The following is a 22,666-nucleotide window of genomic DNA, read 5'->3' as shown; positions in this document are numbered from 1 at the left end:
AAGGGCGACTTCAGCCGGATGCTTTTCATCAAGAAGCGGTTTCTTCTGCGCACATCGCAAAGGAGCGGTTCTGACTTCTCCTTGTGTCCATGCATTCTGCACTACGCTTCTCCCTCATTCTTATGCCTTTCCTTTTATTCCCAGCGACACTTTGTTTCTGTGTATTTATCCGATGCTACACTTCAGCATGGATTGATGGCAGCTTTCAACTCCTCCTTTGGAGTGTCTGAATGTGAAGCCTCCAACGGGGGAATTTCCACTCCCCTCTCTCTCCCCGGCAGCCCGCAGTTTCCCTTCGGGGACCCAGCAGGCAACATCTGCCTCTAGCGGCCCTTCCAGCGTTCCCTTTTGTGCGCTTAGCGCCGGGCTGACGGCTCACCTGGGGTCGTGCAAACCCCTCCCGAGGCTTTTCTTCAGGCTGTCCCGGCAGCTGCAGGTGCCTTTAGCGCACACCAGCTCCGGCACTGGGCTGTGCGGAGGAAATAATTTTGCTCATGTGTGCAGCTGGGTTACCAGCACAAAGGAAAGAGATGCGGCTGTGATCACGGCAAAGTTCAGAGGAACATCCCCTGCAGAAAGATGTGTAGAGTTTAAACATTGCCAAGTGAAACTTGGAGCCCACTTCTGCCCCACAGAAAATGCAATAGAAAAGGAAGCAGTCTTCTCCGGACACAAACCCCCGGTTACCCCGAGGGCGGTTCCTTCTGGATGATCTTAAAGTCAGTAGATCTACATAAGTGAACAGCAGAGCTGGCCCTCGTAAAGTAGAGAGCTTAACCATGCTCAGGAGCGCACGCTTCCTGCCCCCTGCCAGCAGCGGTGGGAGGGCAGCGGGGAGCGGCACCGGGCGGGGCGGAACCGGCGCTGCTGTAGCCCAGGCGGGAGCCCGGTCCCGGCTCCAGCTCCTGCCCAGCACGGCAGGTTTGCTGGGCCAGACGGGCTGCAACGAGGGGAGCAGCGGTTCCCAGGCGTGTTGCAGCCCGGCTTGGGCTCCGAGAGGCACAGGAAGGGGTTGGAGCTGGGACAGTGAGGAAGTGAGCAGAGGAGCTCAGCGTGCTCTGCTGCCCGGTTGGCTCTCTGTAACACAGCCCAGCTGGGAGTGCGTTTCTCCCTCTGGGCCACGGCAGACACGAGATGATCCCGCTCCACAGCTCTGCATGCATGGATTGATGGCAGCTTTCAACTCCTCCTTTGGAGTGTCTGAATGTGAAGCCTCCAACGGGGGAATTTCCACTCACCTCTCTCTCCCCGGCAGCCCGCAGTTTCCCTTCGGGGACCCAGCAGGCAACATCTGCCTCTAGCGGCCCTTCCAGCGTTCCCTTCTGTGCGCTTAGCGCCGGGCTGACGGCTCACCTGGGGTCGTGCAAACCCCTCCCGAGGCTTTTCTTCAGGCTGTCCCGGCAGCTGCAGGTGCCTTTAGCGCACACCAGCTCCGGCACTGGGCTGTGTAATAGACGCTGAAAAGCCGACAGCCTGCGGGCTGACTGGAGCACACGTTGTGAACGCGGCCGAGCAGCACGTCAGTAAAGCGCAGCCCGGGCTGCCCGGTGCAAAGGGCGCACGCTGCTGAGAACGCCCCCTGGAAGTGAGCGCAGGGTGCGTGCTGAGCTGGATGGGGAGCAGCGCCCCCTGGTGGGGGACGAGGGAAATGCAGCCGCCGAGGCATTCTTGGTGCAACGAGGGACCGGGGCTTGTTCAGCTTGGAGAAGAGAAGGCTCCGGGAGACCTCCCAGGCCTTGAAGGAAACGTTTAAACTGGAGGGGGAACAGATGTTTACGAGGGTGGATAATGACAGGATAATGGGGAATGGTTTTAAATTGAGACAGGGGAGATTTAGTTTAGATATCAGGGGGACGTTTTGCATTCAGACGGTGGTGAGGCATTTTAAAAGGTAGCCCATAGAGGACGTGGATGCCCCATCCTTTGGGGCATTCGAGGCCAGGCTGGACGTGGCTCAGGGCAGCCTGGTCTGGTGGACGGTGTCCCTGCACATGGCAGGGGGTTGAAACTAGATGGTCATTGTGGTCCTTTTCAACCCAGGCTATGCTATGATTCTGTGATTACCTTTAGATCTTTGATGTAACGCATGACCTTAGAGAAGCTCACGGATTTCCAAACTAACCTTGCGTCTCTTACAGAAGATCTGTGTCAGCAAGGTGTCTTGACGTCAAGCTAAGAAGGAAGCTGTGTGCCCAGTGTCATTCAGGCAGTGTGGTTTCTCCCTGGGAAGGGACACAAAGGGGAGCTGTTGAACAGGCACTGTGTCAGAACCTCTGCTTTCCCCCCCATCCCCCACACTCTGCCCCTAGACTTCCTTTACTATAGAAGCTCCCCACAACTCCCCAGTTTCCCCATTCCACCTCTCCCTCCATCACCAGATCCTCTTTACACCCCACAGCAGTCCCACTCACTCACACCTTCCCCCCCTAGATTCCACACAACCCCCCTTTCCAGCCCAAAAAAGCCACACTGACCCCTTTCTCGCCCCACCCACACCCTCCTTTATCCCCTCTTACCCCCCCCTTGGAATCATGCAGAAGGATCTGCATGAGACATCCTAGAGAGGTTTGGGGGCTCCAGGGGGCTCTTCTGGACTCAATCAGAAGAGTCTGGAGATATCCCAGCGGGACCTTGGGGTGTCCAGGGAGTCCCCATGTTGGTCCTGTGGCACCATGGAAGGATCTGGAAGTTCCCACTATGGGCCCAAGAGCTCTGAGGAGTCCCTGGGCTGATTGGGAAATGGCCCAGCAGGGTCTGGTAGGGTCCAGGGAGTTCTCATGTGGGTCTGAGTGGTCCTGGAGTCATCCAGAAGGGTCTGGGGATGTCCCAGAGGAGTCCTGGGGTGTCCAGTGGGTGCTCATGTGAATCTGGGGGGTCTGGCCATCCGTCTCATCATCTGCTGTAACGTGACCACAGCACTTTCATCAGTGGTTTGGACTCACAGCGACAAGATGCACTTTGTCAACTGTGTCACCAAGGAATCATAAGAATTGGAATCGTTGGGACTGGTTAATATGGACTGCTGTTTGTACTCTAAAGAACCCATCCTTGTTCAGTGTATTAATTTTAGTTTAGCTACTTTTAGGATTGTTTTTGAACCGTGCTTCTTTTTCTCTTAATAGCGAAGGGGGAGATGTGGGATAAAGAAAGTCATTATCTTGCTAATGAGTAAAGAAGCTTAGCAGTAACTTGAGCCAGATGTAAACACACACGAGGCTCCTGCTTCCTACATGTAAGTTGCTGTTGCACGGGTATAAAAGGTTGTAAGCATCTTCAGTAAAGGTCCTTCATCGTTCCTTCTGCACCAGCAAGGGAGTCTGAGCCTCTCTCTCCGCACCAGCAAGGGAGCTCGGAGCCCTCTTGCCAACAAAGAGGAGAGGAGAGAAGGAGAGGAGAGAAAAGATTGAGCAGAACAAAGGAAAAAGGGAAGAGAGGAGCTTGTAAGGGGGAGAAGTGTGATGAACAAGAGGGGAGAAGAAAGAGGGCAGAACAGAAGAGAGGATACAGGTAAGAAGAGCAGATCTAAAAAGATCCTTTTTCGGAGCAGGACACCATCACTCTGATCAGAGTGCTGTCATCTGTTCCCAAGCCTTAGAAAGGAAAGCAGCCCCGTGCAGCTAACACAGAACCTGCTGGAGAATCACCCACAGACACAAAGGTCTCAGTGCCCAGTCTTGTGCAGGAGCATTTACCTGCTCTTAATTACAGCAATTTTGCATTAATGGAGCGATCCATTAGCAGCTAGTGTGGAGAAGAGGAGGCTCAGGGCAGACCTTATTGCTCTCTATAACTACCTGAAGTGAGGTTGTAGTGAGCTGGGGGTTAGCCTCTTCTCTCATGTAACTGGTGACAGAACTAGAGGGAATGGCTTCAAGCTGCACCAGGGGAGATTTACGCTGGACGTTAGGAAATACTACTTCTCTCAAAGAGTGGTCAGGCAGTGGAATGGGCTGCCCACGGAGGTGGTGGAGTCACCGACCCTGGAGGTATTCAAGGAACTTTTGGATTTCGTGTTGAGGGATATGGTTTAGTGAGAACTATTGGTAATAGGTGGACGGTTGGACTGGATGATCTTACAGGTCTTCTCTAACCTTGGTGTTTCTGTGATCTTCCCAGTCCCCAGTCCTGCCCTGTGCTGGTGCTCTGCAACAAACAGCAGTCCAACACACTGTGTCCCTGCAGAATCACAGAATCGCTCACGTTGGAAAAGACCTTCAAGAGCATCGCGTCCAACCACGACCTGACCAAAGTACCCCAACTCTAACAACCCTCCTCTAAATCATGTCCTGGAGCACCACATCCAAACTTCCTCTTCCCAGCCCCGCTCAGCTCCTCGCGGGCTGCAGACGCTGCTGAGGCTCTCGCACTCCACGGCCGTCATCTTCTTCTCGTGCTGCCGGACCGCTCTCTGCAGGGCTGCGCTGAGTTCCTGCCGCTGCAGCCAGAACTGCTGCTCCTGTGCTGACGGATGGAGGAGCTTCATGCCGGCACCCACAGCACGTGGTCCCCGGGCTGCCGGTGGCACGGCAGGATGCTCCCCTCCCTGCCTCCCATCGCCCCTCGGCTCTGGCATCCTCCTATAATCTGCCTAAGGATTCCAAGACCCTGCAGAGGGCTCCGGTCAGGCCGATTGACGGCTGATGCCAACGGCACGAGGTTCAACACCACCACACGCCGGGTCCCGCACGTTGGTCACAACGACCCCAGGCATCGCTGCGGGCTTGGGGCAGAGCGGCCGGAAGGCCGCGTGGAGGAAAAGGATCCGGAGCTGCGGGCCGACGCTCGGCTGAACGCGAGCCAGCAGCGCGCCTTGCGCAGGCGGCCGAGAAGCCGGCCGAGCAGCAGCAGCAGCAGCAGCAGCTGATCGCCCCGCGCTCAGCCCCGCCCCGCACAGCGCCGGCCTCGGGCCGGCACCGCTTGCCCCGGGCGGGAGCGCGGCCGTCGGCGCCCAGCGAGGAGCCCGAGAAGGCGATCCGCGTGGGGCTGAACTAACCGAACTGCCGCGACCGCCGCCTGCAGCGGGACGCCAAGGTGCCCCGGAGCCGCCCGTATCCAGCGGGTTCCCCACGCCATCGCCGGGCCCCGCCGCCCGCCCGGACGCCCCGCTCCCCCCCCTGCGCCCGGGCAGCCGCCAGCCCGCGCTTGCCGCTCTCCAGCAAGGCCCGCACGGAGCGGGGCAGGGCGTGGCGGCGCGGGCGCGGGCTCGCTGCGGTCCCCCACGTCCCCGCCCTCCTCCTCCCGCAACCGCAGCCGGGGCCCGGCCGCCCCGGAGCCCTGGAAGCGGAGCGGCGCCGCGGGCAGCTGAGCCGGGGCCGGGCGGGACGCGCGCGAGGATGACGCAATGACGGCGCGACGGCGCGACGGAAAGGACCCCGCGCGGAGCGCCCGCCCCATCCGGCGGACCGACCAATGGGAGAGCGAAGGAGGCGGGGCCGAGCGCTGGCTCTCCGCCAATGGCGGCCGCGGCCGCGGGGCTCCGTGCGGGGAACGTGGCGGTGCCTCCGCGCCGCCTTCCCCCGACCGCCCGCTCCACCGCCCCGGGTCCCCGCCGCCCCGGGTCCCCGCCGCCCCGGGTCCCCGCATCCGCCTGCCCCGTGCCTCGGGGACGCCGGGCGGTCGGGGGAAGGCGGCGCGGGGCACCGCCGCCGGCCCCATCCGTCCCCCGTCGGAACCGAGCCGTCCGCCGTCGTTGCGCCGCCGGGCTGCGAGAAGCGGCGGCTGACCGCGAGCGGCGGGACCCGCCGGCGTCCGGGAGCGGCTCCTGGCTGAGCCGGGCAGCCCCGAAAGAGAGGGAGAGATCGCGCGGATCGAGGCGCGTTCGAGTCCGGCACGGAGTCAGCGAGAGCCTTCGGCTGCTGCCCCGCAGCTGCAGTCCCCAGGTGCCGTTTTCCATCTGCCCGTCTGTCTGTCCCCGCGCGCAGCTCCCGGAGCTGCGTGAAGCCGACGTGGAGCCGCTTCGAGTTGGCCCCGAGGAGGGAAGCCGCGAGGGGGGATGATTGTCAGGGTGGGAGCTGGTTGGGAACGCGGTCATTCCTCTGTTTACTGCTCTGTGTGTTCAACGATTAAATGTTTAGCGTTCGTTTTTCAGCGCTTCTGTGTGCAGTCGTATCTGCAGCTCCAAAGACCCCCCCATCCCTGTGCCCACCGCTGGGTGAGGACAGGGCAGCTCAAATGGCCGTGTCGTAGGACTGCACCCACCAGCGCCTTTCCTTCCCCCGCATCCCCTCCCCTCCTCAGCACCGCGTGGGAAATGGCTGGGGTGGGATTCTGGCAGAGCTGGGGCGGCTCAGCCTGCAGAAGAGGAGGCTCGGGGGATCCCGGGCACGGCCATCAGTCCCCGCAGGGAGGTGCGGAGAGGACGGAGCCAGGCTGTGCCCGGCGGTGCCCAGCAGCAGTGCCGGAGGCTCACGCTGCAGCACAGCAGGTTTCCCTGCGTGCCAGCGCTGAGCCCCCAGCTCTGGTCAGTGCCGTTGGACATTTTTGCCAATGATCACGATGCAGGAGATGAGCGCATCCTCGCGAAATGCACCAGGCACCGAAAATGCACCCCATCCTAAGGCACGAGGTGCTGCTGGCACTCCTGAGGTTTGTAAGGGGCAGCGGGGGCTGTGGTCGGGGTGTCTCGAAGGGACTTTGAGGTGCTGTGGGTTCAGAATTGTATTTTTTCCTCGTTTCACACAGACGGTGGCAGTTCGGCTCAGTACCTCAAGGTGGCAGCAGGACCCCCAACAACAACGGAAACGTCGGCTCCCCAAAGCCCCGTGTATGGCTGTGAGAATGATGGAGGGCATAAGAAACGTAGAACATGCACGGGGCTTATGACGTACCGTGACACGGGGATGACATACTCATGTGTCCTTTCCATATCCTTTCAGCAGTTGGGTTAAAGCCTCCTGAGATCATACGAATGGTAAATCCCGCTTGACAAACGTGATGTCATTCTCTGACAAGGTGACCCGCTTAGTGGATGAAGGTGAGGCTGTTGATTTGGTCTACCTGGACTTCAGTAAATCCTTTGACACTGTCCCCCACAACATCCTCGTGGAGAAGCTAGGTGCCCATGGTTTGGATGGGCGTACGCTCTGCTGGGTGAAACACTGTCTGGATGGCCGGGCCCAAAGAGTTGTGGTCAATGGAGCTGAACTCAGCTGGCGGCCAGTCACGAGTGGTGTCCCCCATGGCTCAGTGCTGGGACCACTTGTATTTAACGTCTTTATCAATAATCTTGATGAGGGGATTGAGTTCATCCTCAGTAAGTTTGCAGATGACACCAAGCTGGGAGGGAGTGTTGATCTGCTGGAGGGGAGAAAGGCACTGCAGAGGGACCTGGACAGATTGGTCAGTGGGCTGAGGCAAACTATGAGATTCAATAGGGCTGAGTGTCGGGTCCTGGGGGCTGGTCTCTTCTCACCAGTGACAGGACGAGGGGAATGGCCTCAAGTTGTGCCAGGTTGGGTATCAGGAAAAACGTCTATACAGAGAGGGGGTGGTTAAGCACTGCAACTTAGAGAGAGGGAAGTGGTGCAGGACCACAGCAAGGGCCTTGCACAAGTCCAGGGAGATGACATCAATTGCCCTCCTGTTGTCCATCAGTGCCGACACTGCATCACAGAAGGCACCAGGTGGATCAGGCACAATCTGCCCTTGGTGCAGCCATGCTGGCTGTCCTGGATCACTTCTTCATCTCTCAGCTGCCTTAACACATCATCTGGGAAGATCTGCTCCATGATCTCAAATACCTACGAGGTCGCTATGACTTGTGCACTGCGCAGGTGTAGTGTGGAAACTTCTTGCTCTGAAGAGAAGCCAGTGTAAATGTATTCTGGGAGAATTAAGCAGAATGTGGCACAGCCAGCAGAGTTAAGAAATAGCTCTTTTGTTCACTATTGCACGAGCAATCTGGAAAGCCTCAGCTGGCGGCAGCAGTGGTTGTCCAGGTGTGGGATGTGGTCCCCGCACCCTACGCCAGGGGGACGGCTGCCATCTGCTGGAGGATGGGAGCAGGGATGGTCACAGTGCCCAGCGGGGCTTGGGGCGACTCGATCTCTTCTGCGTGGCCAGGGGGATGTAGGCTGGGCTGGGGGGCCACAGGGGCTGCGCTGGGGACAGCGGAGCTGGGGTGCTCTCTGGTCTGAGGGGAAGGATGTGCTGGGGCTCCACAGCACCTAGGCTGGATGTCTTAACACATGTGGAGGCCGCTGGGGCCGAGCCCACCTGTTCTCTGCTTTGTCTGGGGCCGGCTCGTTGTCCAGATGCCATGAACCCTTGCGGGCAGCACACTGGGCTTTGGCAGATTCCATGAGGTGCCTGCAGAGAGAGGAACTGCTGAGGGCACGGGAGAGCCTCCCACTCTCCTTCCTCCCAGCACCACACAGAGTGGTGCTGGAATAAAGAGCGTGGTGGGATGGAGGTGGTGGAGCAGCTCACTGGTGTTTCTGCCTCTGCTGCTGGATACAAATGCAGTACAGAATCCTTACAAGGAGCACAGCAACAAACAAAGCAAACAAAGCAGAGTGCCTTTGGAGGAGAACATGGAGACATCTTCCACAGGGACGCTGTGCGCTTCTGCATGTTCTTCATGAGCTGCGTGTTCTTCAGCACCCGCAACCTGAAGGAACAATGGTGGTCACTGCTGCGCCTTGTGCCTGACTGGCAATCTCATCAGAGCTCTGACACTGCCATGAAATGTTGTGTTTCATTTCTGTGGCCTCCTGGAACAACGCTTCCCTGGGATGCAGGGACTGTGGGAGGAAGATTGCTGCTGCTTCTCGCCGTCTGCTGAGTGTGGTTCAGGCGGCTTTGTTCCCAAAGGACAAAGTTCCTAAGTCCTTGGGAAGCCGGTGGGAGGGGAGCAACCTCTAACCGCCAGCCACAGAACTCTGTGCATGGCCTTTACCTTGAAGTGGAGCACCAGCCACTTGAACGTCCTCTGTGTCCTCATGGGAGAAGAGCAGCATGCAGCTGCTGTCCTCCTGACACACTCAGGCTCATCCACAGGCTCTCAGTTGATCTCTTTAGAAAGAAGGAAGCAGAGTGGGACTGTAAATATCTGCTCTCATCAGGAAGATGTTATCTTCAGGAGGCACTACTTCTCAGAAGACATCGGTGTTTTCCACATGTGTAGAATGTTGGTTTCCGAGCCCTCTGGTAAACAGACAGAAATATACCCACCAGGAGCTGCATTCTCCATCGTGACTGTCTGTAGAATGTGAGAAAACCTCTGAAAATATCTTTGTCTTACCAACTTCCCTCTCTGTCCCACAGGACCTGAACAGGATGAGCCAGCTACTGAACATAGCACTCTGTTTGGTGAAGTCCACCCAGACAGACTACCCACCCCTGGGATACCAGCGGGAGTCCGGCACGGGAAGCAGCTCTGCTCTGGACGCACTTCTGCAAGCAAAGAACCATGAGAGCTTTCCATCATACACCACAGTCTGTGTCACTGCGTGATGGCACAGTGCCATCTGAGGAACAGATGGTACCAGGGATGGTGCAGGGACAGGGCACGCACGTGCAGCTCTGTGCTCTCACTCCTGCAGGTGTGGCTGGCTGACATTAGGGCTGTGAGGTGAAAGCTCGCAAAGGAAGTAAAAAGCCATGACATACCCATGCCATCTGCTAGAGCTTCCGTCCGGGGAGCCGGCTGGGATTCTGCATCCCAGTCATCTCCACTCGCATCTGTAAACAAACAGGACAGAGCAGCTCGTGTCAGACACATCCATATCCATCTCCAGATGGGAACAACGAGGGATCGCTCCACGGCACCCTCCTCTCCCTTCCACACAGCAGCGTCTCACCCATAGGTGCTGGTCCTGCAGTGGCACTGTGCTGATACACAGCAATCTGTGTGTGGAACTGTCTGGGGACGGGGAGGGGAAGAGAACTGAAAGGAGACGGAGAGGGGAGGAAAAGAGAACGGTAGGGGGAGCCTGAAAGGTTCTGTCCTGGCAGTGATTTACCTCTGCGTTCCACCTCAGGAACAAAAGCTGTGTCTGACCAGAACACTGGCTTAAAAGAACCGGTGTAGTCATCTAGAATCACAAACAGATAAGAGAAGCTCCCGTTAAATGCTGTGATCTCTTTTTCCATCAGAGACCAGAGTTGGGTCAGGTAATGAGGTGGGAGAAAGATCGAGGTTGTCAGTTCCACAGCTACAGAGTGGGCAGGAAGACGCAGGGGCAGGTTGCAAAATACTCACCAGGCCATGTGCAGCACCATCATGGACTGCACGGACCAACATTTGGCCACTCAGGCCTTACTTACTTACTTACTTACCATTGCAGATCAGTGGTGGGCACAAAGGAAGGTGACAGTAAAGCACAAGAGGAAACCATGCAGCCAGAAGTTTGCTCTCATGAAGTTGAGAGTCCTGCTCCACTTTTTGCCAGGCCTGCATTCTTCAAGATCACAAACTCCACCAAGGCATGTCAGCACAGCCCAGGCTGCCTCCAGTCTTAGCCTCTCTAACACTCTCCTCTGCATTGGTGAGCACCAGGTCTGGTAAGGCTTCACCTCGGGTTGGTCCATCTATTTCCTGGACCAGGAGGTTATCCTTGACAGACTCCAGGAATCTCCTGGATTGTCTGCCACCCGCTGTGCCGCTCTCCCAGCAGGTATCTGGGTGGCTGAAATCCCCCATCAGGACAAGAGCCTGTAAGCACAACACCTCCTGCAGCTGAAGCAAGAAAGTCTCGTCAACAGCCTCCTCCTGATCAGGTGGGCTGTAGCAGACCCCAACCACTCGGTGCCCTTTACCGGACCGATCCTTGATTTGACCCACAAGCTCTCGACCTGATCGTGGCTGTTCCTCAGACACAGCTCTTGGCATTCAGTCTGCTTCCTAGCGCAGAGGGCAATTCCCCTCCCAGCTAACACTGCGTGGGATGTTTTGACACTGGATCTGATGTCAGCCAGCCTCTTGGGCTGGGGTTTGTGGCTTCGGGACTGGGGTTGTGGCTGGTCCGAGCCTTTCCAGCTGTGGCTTTAGGCCTTGGGGACGATGCCAGCCTCTCTACCTTTCAAGCTGTGGCTTTAAGCCCTAGGCTGGTGCTGGCCTCTCGGGCTGTGGCTTTAGGCCCTGGGCTGGTGTAAGCCTCTCAGGCTGTGGCTTTAGGCCCTAGAGCTTGAGCCAGCCTATAGCGACGTGCATTTTAAAATGGCTCATGGAAGTAAATGAAAGCAAGAGAATACGGGGCTGTGCTGGGTATTTCTAGAATTGGAATAGAGACAGGAGAGCGTGCTCAGCCTTGTGTGGTTGGTTGTACCCATCAGTACCAACCACAGCTGAAATTGTCTTTACATCTTTGTTAGGCACTCTTCTGTCTGCCACTTTAAGTCTCTGTTTTTTGGAATGCAGGGATCGTCGTTGCCAGCTGAACAGCACCACCTGCGATGACCCATCAGACTGAAGATCCACACCTGACACCGGCACGTGGCTGGATCTACGAGTGCTTTGCTGTCTGTCCCTCTTTCCCCATTTTCTGCCTTTTCTCTTTGCCATCTCTTATTTGACTCTTTGTTTACCTCTACCGCTTATTCATTGCAATTAGCCCATTGGCCAGTGTTACCTCCAATTGGTTGTTGCTGGCTGTTAAGAAAGCTCTCAATAAATGGATGTGTATTATTCCTCTGAGTTTGGATGACTCCATTGCAGTAGTGACCCTTTGCTGACCAGGGGAGGCGCGACTCAGGAGGTGGACAGAGATTCACCCCCTCAAGACACACTGAGTGGGACGAGACGTAGCTAGGAGGAGAAATGGCATGAGCAGTGTCCCTCTGCGCACAGATGTCTGCTGCTGCGTCTGCACAGATCTCTTGTGCTCAGTGGAGTTTGTCCATGAAGGCTGCAGCAAAGAAAAAGTGTCTCTGCTAGGGAGTCCTGGAGAGGCATAGAGATGCAAAACAGGAGAAATGAAAACTAAAAGCAGAAGCCCAAGGCCAAATGCTGCCAAGCAGCATAACCCCAAGAACAAAAGGCTGCACCCCTTTAGCAAATGCCTGAACCCAAGGCCCGAAGATTTAACTCCTTTAACAGAAAATTGCACCCCAACACCAAATGGTGCACCCCTTTCACAAAATCCTAACTGCAGGACTGGTGGCTTTAGACCCCTGCCAACAATTTATGGGGAGAGCAGCTTCAGGGAAGGGAAGACTGCAGTGCACAAGGGATGTGAAGTGCCAAGGGTGAAAAAAAAGCTCTTAGGTTCTCTGCTCTCTGACCTGGAAGTCTCGGATGGGGAGCGGAATAACGCCCCCCACAATTCAGGAGGAAACAGAGTCCTACTGTTCCACCTGGACTGCCACAAGTCCGTGGGGCCAGATGAGATTCATCCAAGAGTGCTGGGAGAGCTGGTGGAGGTGAAAAGCCAAGCTGCTTTCCATCATCTGTCAGCCTTCCTGGTCAACTGGAGATGCACTTTGGCCACAACAACCCCAGGCACCGCCATGGGTGTGGGGCAGAGCAGCTGGAAGTCAGTGTAGAGGAAACGGACCTGGGGTTATTGGTTGACACTCTGCTGAACACGAGCCAGCAGTGTGCCCAGGTGGACAAGAAGACCAACGGCATCCTGGCCTGTATCAGAAACGGTGCTGCCAGCAGTGCAGGGAAGTGATTGTCCCTCTGCACTCAGCTCTGGTGAGGCTGCAGCTCGAGTGCTGTGCTCAGTTCTGGGCCCCTCACTGCAAGAAGGGTCTCAGGGAGACTTCACTGCCCTCCGTAACTCCTGAGGGAGGCTGTGGTGAGCTGGGGGTTGGTCTCTTCTCTCCTGTAACAGTGATAGGATGAGAGGGAATGGCCTCAAGTTGCACCATGGGAGATTCAGGCTGGATGTTAGGAAATATTACTGCTCCAACAGAGTGGTTGGGCACTGCAATGGGCTGCTCTGGCAGTGGTGGAGTCACCGACCCTGGAGGTGTTCAAGGAACATTGAGACGTTGTGTTGAGGGACATGGATTAGTGAGAGCTATTGGTGATTTCAACCTCAGTGACTGTGTGATTCTGTGATTCTGGATGGGGGATTGAGAGGGGACGTTGGGGGGGGATGAGGATCAGAATGGCGGAATAGGAGGGGTGGGACGGGGGAAGGGAAGGAGGAAAGGGACCCTGGGGGTCAGAATGGGGATGAGGGGGGAACTGAGGGGGGCAGTGAGGTGGGGGGTGGAGGAGGACTGCAGGGATCAGAATGGGGAACTGTAGGGAGGAGGGGGCTCCAATAGTCAGATGGGAGGGGGACCACAGAGGAGGGTGTGACCCTGGGGTCACAAAGAGGGACTGGGGAGGTTGTGTCTGAACCACTGGGGGGGGACACAGCACCTCCTGCCACCAAGCAGAGGTTCTGAGCGACACAGAAGCCCCACGGGGCCAAAGCAGAGCTGCATGCGGCCCCCGGCTCCCTTAAGCCCAGTCCGCTCCTCGGTGCCCCCCCCCAAACACCCACCTGTAGAAGCTGAGGCGGCGCATACTCCCCATCTGGAGTACTGCCTCCAGGTCTAGGGCCCTCAGTACAAGGAAGGCAGAGAGCTGTTGGAGAGGGTCCAGAGGAGACCCTCAAAGATCATCAGAGGGCTGGAGCACCTCCCCTACAAAGACAGGCTGAGGGAGCTGGGTTTGTTCAGTTTGGAGAAAAGAAGGCTGCGGGATGAGCTCATCGCAGCCTTTCAGGACCTAAAGGGAGCCTAGAAACAGGAGGGGAGACAGCTCTTTGAAAGGGTAGATAACAGCAGCACAAGGGGAAATGGTTTGAAGTTGAGGCAGGGAAGATTGAGGTTGGATGTCAGGGGGAAGTTGTTTGCTGTGAGAGTGGTGAGGTGCTGGAACAGCTGCCCAGAGAGGCTGTGGATGCCCTGTCCATCCCTGCAGCTGTTCAAGGCCAGGCTGGATGGGGCCCTGGGCAGCCTGAGCTGGTATTAAATGTGGAGGTGGAGGCCCTGCCTGTGGTGGGAAGGTGACAGAGATGATCCTTGAGATCCATTTCAACCTGGGTCATTCTGTGTGATTCTGTCCTGGTTCTATCAGTGCTCCATGCCATCCTGCAGGCTGTTGTGCAGAGCGCAGTGCTGTGGAGCTGTGCTTCCAAGCTCTGTGCTCTCCAGCACTCTCATGTGAGTTCCACCTCTCCCAGGAATCTCCTGTTCCAAGGAACCTCCACTGCTCCCTTGCTCTGTGTGCGCATATGTGTGCAGAACCACACACCGACATGCAAAGACTTCCCCGTGCATTCACACACCTGCAAGCACATCCTTACACAGCCCTGTGTGCACACTCCATCCATGTGCGTGCAAATGTGAGCAGAACCACACAGCCACGTGCAAAGACCTTGATGCACACACCCACGTTCATGTACACACATGTGCAAACCCACCCCATTGCACACCCACATGCATGAAGACACGAGCGCAGCTCCAGCCTTGCACAGACACGTGCTGTGCACACTCTGATGTTCAACACCATCTCTGCACACCCCGTATGCACACATACCTGCACTCACAGCTCTATGACCAAATGCCGATTGCATGGCACAGCCAACATGCAGACGGTGGGAAATGTCAGAAGGAAAGATGTCCTGTTATGCTAATTCAATCTCCTCTCTTTAATGAGGGCACTGGGGCACAGCTGTAGCCTCATCTTGAGATGTGGGTTGCTACAGGATTCCTCGTTTGGACGCAGCGGGGTTAACCAGGAGCCACAGTCTGAGGGACACTCCTCATGTGCTCTGGAGATGGAAGTTATGCCAGGAGCAAAGAAAAGACTTTCACAGACAGCACAGGGGAGGAGTTCCTGGGCCAAGCAGTGACATGCAGAGCAGTGTCCACTGCCCTGGGATCTGCGTGTGTCCCGTTCCGCAGCAATGCAGAAGGGCTCAGGGTGCTGCACTGTGGCACAGCTCACTGAGGACACTGGGTTCAGCAACACCAGGTGGGCTATTGGGGTCCTGGACTTGTGATGGAAGTCCTGCCAGGGACTGTGGGGGTCTGCGAGATCCAAGGGATGACCCAAGGGGGTTAGGGAGGTCCGAAGGAGGAAATAGGGGGGATCTAGGGGAGCCCAGAGCAGGGATAAGGGGTGCTGCTGGGGACTATGGGGCTCTGTGAGGTCCCAGGCTGGCTGTGGGGGAGGTGCACCAGGTCTGAGGAGCTCCTGGAGGAGTTATGGGCTCTGTGGTGGGGTGTGGGGGATATACGCCCATGGGATGGATATGACAACAGAGCCTGCAGGAGCACAGTGCTGTCCAGGAGAAGGCAGGATGTGCGCTGCAGGTGGGACACTGGGATAGGGGGACACAGAAGGAAGGTGGGGATGTGAGGAGTGGTTTGAGGTAAAAAGGGGGTTGTGGGGCAGTGTTGGAGTGGATTTACTTCTTCCTGAGAGGGGACTGGGGGTCCCTGTGGCCCAAAGGTGGGGCCATGAGCCATTACCCCACACGAGCCATAACCCAAAATGACTACATAACCCTGTACGTGCGTGACCCCATGGCTGCACCTGACCCACGGCCCTGTGTGAACCATAGCCCCACACCACCCTGTGACTCCCTGACCCTGCCTGCCCCCATCACGCTGCGACCCGCTGCCATGTGGCCCCAGAACTCTGGGATCCCTGCCCCCACCTCACCCCCACCATCTAACTCCATGTGACCCGTAACTCCATGACACCCCATCTAACCCTACCATCCCATCTGGCCCCATCACTGTGAGCCGGAACCCCATCTGTCCCAATGTCACCCCACAACTCTGTGACCCTGCAGGACCCCCACGTGACCCACTACCCCGTGTCCTCACCCCATGTGGCCATAGAACCAGCTGTGTGTGGGGAAAAGGCATCTCCGCCTCGGGGTGGCGCTGCCCCAGAGCTGCCCCAAAGAAGACATGGGCTGGGCTGCAGCCCTACGTCTCGGTTTGGAGAGCTGGGAACTGGCCGAAGGGGCCAGAAGAAGGACGTGAATGCTTCTGTAGGGAAATGCCTGTTGCAAGGTTTGGTGGGCAGGAAGCTTCTGTTTCTCTAAGTGGACGGGAACAGAACAAACCGATCCCACTGCGACTGGGGAAGGGACTGGAGCCAGGCTGATGGCAAGGAGGGATGCTTGAACCAGGAATGGAGCTGGGATGGACTGAAGCAGATCAACTCCTGAATGGGGACATGGGAGAAGAAGTCCAAGTCAGCTGCAGAATGAACACAGAATTCCTTACAAAAAGGCGTCCCAGATTGGGTCAGTTGGAGCAGTAGGGACAGTGGTAAAGAAATTTGGAACAGTTGCTGCAACGACCCCGAGAAATGGACAAAGAACTCTGACAGCAGCGCAGCACGGGGAGGAAGGATTGCATGGTGGTGCAGAAGAAGGATGGAGAACATCAGCGGTGGAATTCCCCTTTTCTGTAGCGGTCACCCGCTGCTACGGGACTCTGCAAGAAGAAGCTGCAGCCTGCCGTGGTCAGCATGGCTGTGTGTGGCAGCTGTGTGCTGCTGGAAATCATCTGACCTCTTACGGTTTCAAGAGTGGCAGAGAAAGTATTCTAACGTCTGCAGGGATAGCACAAGGTAGGATCAGAGTGACAGAGTGCTGTTGCTCAGCAGACAGATGCTGAGCAGAGCACAGCAGGGCCAGGACATTCTGACCAGGGTCAGGTGAAGACTGCACACGAGATAAGGCACAGGTGCAGGACGGAGCCTGAGACACAGCAAATGCAACAGCTGTAAGAAATCCTGCCTGCCTGTCTGCATAGAAAAGCACACAATAACCCAAAAGGAACAGGTTGGCCGTAGACCTCATCTGGAAAAACAGCAGAGCAGATGCGTGGCATAGACTGTGAGCCTGCAGTCCCCAGCCAAGAGGGAACAGGCAAGCAGGGACTGCCACGGGAGGAGAGCTGCAGGAGCAGAAGGAACTCACGCAGCAGCTGCGCCTTTTGTCCCTCACCACGAGGAGGGAGAGTGCAGTAATGCCATAGCAATAATGGACGAGCTTTGCTGCTGCACCGAGAGCTGTGCCTGACGGAACGGCAGTGATGAGAGCGTTTCTCGCACACCCCGCAGGCACCGGGGGGATCTGCTGGGATGTGGGGAAGCCCTGCAAACTTGTGGGACGGCTAAAGAACACCTATGGGAGGACCCCAAAGGGGCACTTTGGGGCAGCTACGGGGCAGAGCCACACCAAGGAGCTGCCTTTACCCAACACACAGCTGGTGGTGGAACTGCTGCTGGCCACGGGCTGTGGGCAGCGATGGGGCTGTTCTGGGGTGCTCTAGGATGGCTCTGGGGCTGCTACGGGGCAGCTATGGGACACACCCACAGCTCAGTGGGGCTGACGTAGCCCCACACGGAGCTGGCGGTGAATCTGCTCCAATCATGAAACCTCTCCCAGAGCCCCCCACTGCCCTTTTGAACCCCATCTTGCCCAGCAAGACGTGGGCAAGGTGAGGGTCAGGGGACGTTACAGGCAGCTGATCCACAGCGGCCCCAGAGCCACCCTATAGTACCCCCTGAACAACCCAAGAACAGACCCATCACTGTCCACAGCCTCATCTGCGGTTATGGTGCTCACAGGGTTATAGGTCATGTGGAGCCTTGGGGTCACGCCAAGTGATAAGGGGTTATGGGGGGTTATGGATCAGGGCTCCACCTTTGGGCCACAGGGAACCCCAACCCCCTCTCAGGAAGAAATCAAGAAATGCACTCCAACACCGCCCTTCATCCCCCATTCTCACCCCAAACCCCTCCCCACGTGCCCCCAGCCCCCCTACGTCCCCATGCCACCCCACGCCCCCACAGCCACAAGTCCCACCTTTACCTCACGCGTTACCTTCTCCTGCGCAGCATTCCGCTCTTGCAGCCTGTGGCCCATATCCCCACATCCCCTCATGTCCTCCCATGTTCCTGTGCCTCCATATCCTCAATGCCCCCCACATCACTTTCACCTACATCTGTGCCCTACACCTGCTTCAGCTCCGCAGCAGTCACCCCAGCCCCAGCACCGTATGGTTGTATGGGACCTGAAAGGAAAAGGGGGTGAGGAGCGACCCCAGGTGGGCTACTGGGGTCCTGGACTTGTGACGGAGGTCCTGCCAGGGACTGTGGGGGTCTGTGAGATCCAAGGGATGACCCGAGGGGGTTAGGGAGGTCAGAAGGAGGAAATAGGGGGGATCTAGGGGAGCCCAGAGCAGGGATAAGGGGTGCTGCTGGGGACTATGGGGCTCTGTGAGGTCCCAGGCTGGCTGTGGGGGAGGTGCACCAGGTCTGAGGAGCTCCTGGAGCAGTTATGGGGCTCTGTGGCGGGGTGTGGGGGATATACGCCCATGGGATGGATATGACAACAGAGCCTGCAGGTGCAGGGGGAGAGGAGGGGCCTGGTATTGGTGTCAGGGGTGCTGTCAGGGAGTGTGGTTTTCTGTGAGTTCGGTAAAGAGCCCTGGAGGTGTTAAGGGAGGTCTGAGGGAGGAAATAAGGGGGTTCAGTGGTAGTTCAGTGGGCGATATGGGGTGCTGCTGGGGACTATGGAGGTTTGTGAGGTTTTTGGCCAGCAATGAGGGAGGAGTACCAGGTCTGAGGAGGTCAGTAAGGGGCTCTGGGCTCTCTGGGGGGTTGTGGGGTGCCTACGGGGTCTTGCTGGGGAAATACTGAGGGAGCTATTGGGGCTCTGAGGAAATTGCGGGTGGTCTGTTATGGGAAGGTAAAGGATTAGCTTGGGGGAAGCAAGGAGCAGCCTGGGGGATGGAAGGGACACCTACGAGAATGCAAGAGGAATCCGGGCTGAGGCAAGGGGACAGGTAGGGGAAGAACAGGGGAACGTCCCAGTAACTGAGTTCTTCTGTTAAATCCACGTCTTCTGCTTCCTGACGTAGCTGCAAAGCTGCCAGAGGAGCTGCAGTCCTGCTGCCCATCTCCTGCCTGTGTCAGAAAAAGCTGCATGTTAGTGGGGTGCAACTGCCATTAAAATGCTGACTCCATAATTGCAGTCACAAAACCATCACCTTCACTATCTGTTACAGGCAGACAACCATGGCTTTGTACAGGAACCACTTGTACAGACCAAGGGAACACCTTCACTGCCTTAGGACGTGAGTTACAGAGGAAGAGCCCCAGAGCCATCCTAAGGCTATCAAGCCACTGACTTTGGAAGCAAAACACACCCTCTACTTCAAGAATTAGCTAGACAAATCAGTGCACCTTGCTGCTGGAGAGGGCTGTGCTGCATCTTCTGCTGCCATCCTTGAGCTGTCATCGCGCTGCCCATCCACAGTGCACTTTGAGGGGCAGCAACCTTGCAAGAAAGAACAGAGAGCAGAGAGTTCTGCCTTGCATTTCCTGCTGGAACACAGAGATGAGCCATACAGCCCTCGCTCTCTGAACGCACACCTCTTCTCTTACCAGCTTTCCATTCCTGCACAACACTGTTCAAACCCTTCCTCTATCTCTCCCTTCAAAACACAATGCACAGCCTCTCCCCAGCGACGAGCTCCAGGCTGTTTAATGCCTGTGCCATCATCGGGACCTGCAGAACAAACCTTGGGGTTAAAAGGTTTGATTAGACAAGCACTCTGTCTGGCAGAATTCACCATCTTAAACACTTCAAAGAAGCGACTTCTTGAAAGCCCTGAATCTGTGTGACACATCAGGAGATGCTGAACTAAATCCGCAGCCTTCTCAAAAATGGAAGGGCTCTTCAGAACCAGCTGGAGGGGGAACACAGAGGTCTGACATCTTTGAACAAAACCAGGGCCACAGACACTGAGACATACAAACACAGGGAAATCCTGCATGCACGCAGATCAAATGGCATTACAGATCAACACTGCTTTACCTCGTCCGCACCAACAGGCTCTGCAGTGCCCCAAACGTCTGTCAGTGGCAGTCTGTGAGGAACGGCCCTGCAGAACACGCAGAGTCACGCGGGGTCTCCTCCTCCTGCTCCTCCAGACGCCGCATTCCTTCCTCTGCCACACAGAGCTCAGCTGCTGCTGCTGCAGGCAGTGCTTCCCGTGTCTGCCCAGCCTAAAGCTATCAGACAGCGTTAGCGGATGCCTGGTGCTCACATACAAGCACAAGTGCTGGTGGAAAATCACCGCAAAGCACAGATGGAGTGGCTGGTACCCTGCAGTGAGCAAAGGCTGAGATGCACAATGTCCTCACCTGCTTGCTTCTTGGAAGTGGAGGATCAACAGCAGCTCCTCTTGTGATTAAGTCCTCCAAAAACCTTCTTCTTTCTTCCTGATCAGGAGACTGGATAGTGAAACCTTCTCCAAAGTCATTATTAAACAATTTCCGTACCTGAAGCCCAAGGAGAAAACATGTTTCAGATTTAAGGCCACAAAACAACCCTACTCTATTCCAATACAACTCCAATTCTGATTTAAGTTTCATGACTGGCATTTCAGCCACCCTGTTATGGATAGGTTAAAGCCAAGGGGAAGGGGGAGGGGGGCAGGGGAGCCTTCTAGCCCAACATCCCCTTATAGCCCACCCTATCACCTTATGGCCCCACACAGCCCAAGATCAGCTCTATAGCCCCTCCATAGCCTCTCACAGTCCCCTATATCCCCACCACAGCTCCCTCTGTCCCATATCCCCCTATACCCCCAACATAGCTCACATACAAGCAGAAGTGCTGATGGAAAATCACCGCAAAGCACAGACTGAATGGCTGGTACCTTGCAGTGAGCAAAGGCTGAGATGCACCTCACTGCTTGCTTGTTGGAAGTGGACGTTCAGCAGCAACTCTACTCATAATTAAGTCCTCCAAAAACCTTCTTGATCAGGAGACTGGATAGCGAAACCTTCTTCAAAGTCATTATTAAACAATATCTGTACCTGAAGCCCAAGGAGAAAACACGTTTCAGATTTAAGACCACAAAACAATCCTACTCTATTCCAATACAACTCCAATTCTGATTTAAGTTTCATGACTGGCATTTCAGCCACCCTGTTATGGATAGGTTAAAGCCAAGGGGAAGGGAGGGAGAGGGGGGGCAGGGGAGCCTTCTAGCCCAACATCCCCTTATAGCCCACCCTATAGCCCTCCATCACCCTAGGGTCCCACACAGTCACTTCTGGAACCACGTCTTCCATTCACCCCCTATAGGCCCACATCTCCCTATATTCCCCCATTGCCCCTCTCAGCCCCTCTACGTCCCCCCCACAACCCCTTATTGTATAACAACCCTCACTATAGACCCTCCCCAGACCACTATTATCCTACAGACCCTCCCACAGCCCACCACAACCCCCTATAGTTCCATTAACCCTTTAAAGGGAGGGGGGAGCCTTCTAGCCCCACAACCCTTATAGCCCACCCTATAGCCCCCTATCACCCTATGACCCCACACAGCCCCTTATAGAACCATATCCCCCATGCACCCCCTAGAGCGACATATCACCCTATAGTCCTCCTAAAGCCCATCCACTGCCCCTTATAGTCCCATATCCCACTAGAACTCTCCTACAGCCTTCCCACTACCCCTTATAGGCTCCCCACAGAACTGTATAACTTCCCCAATAGCTCCATATAGCCCCCCAACATCGGAACTATATCCCCCCTCCAGAGTCCCCCAGTCTTCTATATCCCCCCATATCCCCTTATAATCCATCTATAGTCCCCCCATTTTCCTATAGCCCCATATCTCCCTATAGCCACAATAAAGCCCCCTATACTCCCATATCCCCCTATAACACTTTTATAGCCCATCCAGAGCCCCTTATGATCTCCCCGCAGAACTGTGTAGCTCCCCAAATAGCCCTCTACAGTCCCATGTCCCCCCAGCTCCCTATAGCCTCATAGCACCCTATATCCCCCTAGAGCCCCAAAACCCTCCCTAAAGCCCCCCAGTGCCTTATAGCCCCATATCCCCTTATATCCCCCGCATAGTCCCCTCTTCTCCCGTATATCCCCTATACCTCTTCTATAGTCCCCACAGCTTTCTATAGCCCCAAATTTCCCCTGTAGCCACAATAAAGCACCCTATAGCCCCACATACCCCTATATCCACCCCCGAAGGCCCCCCAGAGCCCTATAGCCCCATACCCTCCTATAACCCACGCAGCCCTATATCCCTCTCCAGCCCCCCTAAAGCCCCCTAGAGCACCCAATAGCCCCCCCAACCCCATATTCCCCAACATTCCCCTCACAGCTACCTACACCCCACATCCCCCGATATCTCCCCACATCCCCCTACACCCCACATTACCCTATACCCCCCTCCCATACCCATATTACCCCACAGCCCCTCTGCAGCCCCCACAGCCCCTAAACTCCCACATCCCCCCGTATCTCCCCCACCGCCCCCGTACCCACAGCCCACCTCAGCCCCGGGGGGCACCGGGAGCAGCGCTGGAGGGCTCGGAGGCATTAGGGTCGTGCTGCCGGATGCGGGCAGCAGCGCTAAGGCGGTTGGGGCCCCGAGTCCTTCAGCCGTCCCAAATCCCCGCATCCCACGGCAGAGGGAAGGGCGGGGCGGCTGGGGCCGCGCGCGGTTCCTCTCCTCTCCCCGGCCCGGAGCCGTTCTCCCGCACACCTCCGGCGCCGCTTTCCTCAGCACCGCTCCCGTCGTGCCGCGGTTCCGTCTCGGTGCTGCCCGGACAGCTCCGGCGCGCTGCGGCTGCGGATGCGGCTGCGGATGCGGCTGCGGGGCCGTCGGTGTCTGAGAGGAAAGGCGGTCGGCTCCGAGCCGGAAGCAACGG

General features: G+C 56.7%; 1 protein-coding gene, 1 long non-coding RNA gene and 2 pseudogenes across 2 annotated transcripts; 1 reads left to right on the top strand and 3 right to left on the bottom strand.

Annotated features, from left to right (window-relative positions):
• Window positions 1-1,754: 1,754 nt before the first annotated feature.
• LOC149913339 (uncharacterized) lies at window positions 1,755-6,031 on the bottom strand (annotated as a pseudogene).
• A 560-nt stretch (window positions 6,032-6,591) lies between these two features.
• Window positions 6,592-11,628, top strand: LOC149913338 (uncharacterized). Its single transcript, XR_016461299.1, has 4 exons — window positions 6,592-6,973; window positions 9,265-10,487; window positions 10,614-10,719; window positions 11,360-11,628. It is a non-coding gene; the product is annotated as an uncharacterized LOC149913338 (long non-coding RNA).
• Window positions 11,629-13,414: 1,786 nt separating this feature from the next.
• Window positions 13,415-16,504, bottom strand: LOC149913337 (uncharacterized; annotated as a pseudogene).
• A 110-nt stretch (window positions 16,505-16,614) lies between these two features.
• On the bottom strand, window positions 16,615-22,618 carry LOC149913336 (ATPase family AAA domain-containing protein 2-like). Its single transcript, XM_090129982.1, has 6 exons — window positions 22,288-22,618; window positions 20,123-20,260; window positions 19,794-19,984; window positions 19,361-19,484; window positions 19,160-19,253; window positions 16,615-18,880 (listed from the first exon to the last, which is right to left on the bottom strand). The coding sequence occupies exons 1-3, from the start codon at window positions 22,414-22,416 to the stop codon at window positions 19,835-19,837; spliced, it is 417 nt and encodes a 138-aa protein (XP_089986108.1). The 5' UTR covers window positions 22,417-22,618; the 3' UTR covers window positions 16,615-18,880; window positions 19,160-19,253; window positions 19,361-19,484; window positions 19,794-19,834.
• Window positions 22,619-22,666: the final 48 nt, after the last annotated feature.

The sequence above is a fragment of the Phasianus colchicus genome, chromosome 38 (assembly GCF_987193195.1).
Source record: "Phasianus colchicus chromosome 38, bPhaCol1.hap1.1, whole genome shotgun sequence".
NCBI classification, from domain to species: domain Eukaryota; kingdom Metazoa; phylum Chordata; class Aves; order Galliformes; family Phasianidae; genus Phasianus; species Phasianus colchicus.
This window is presented reverse-complemented; position numbering and strand designations above follow the sequence as displayed.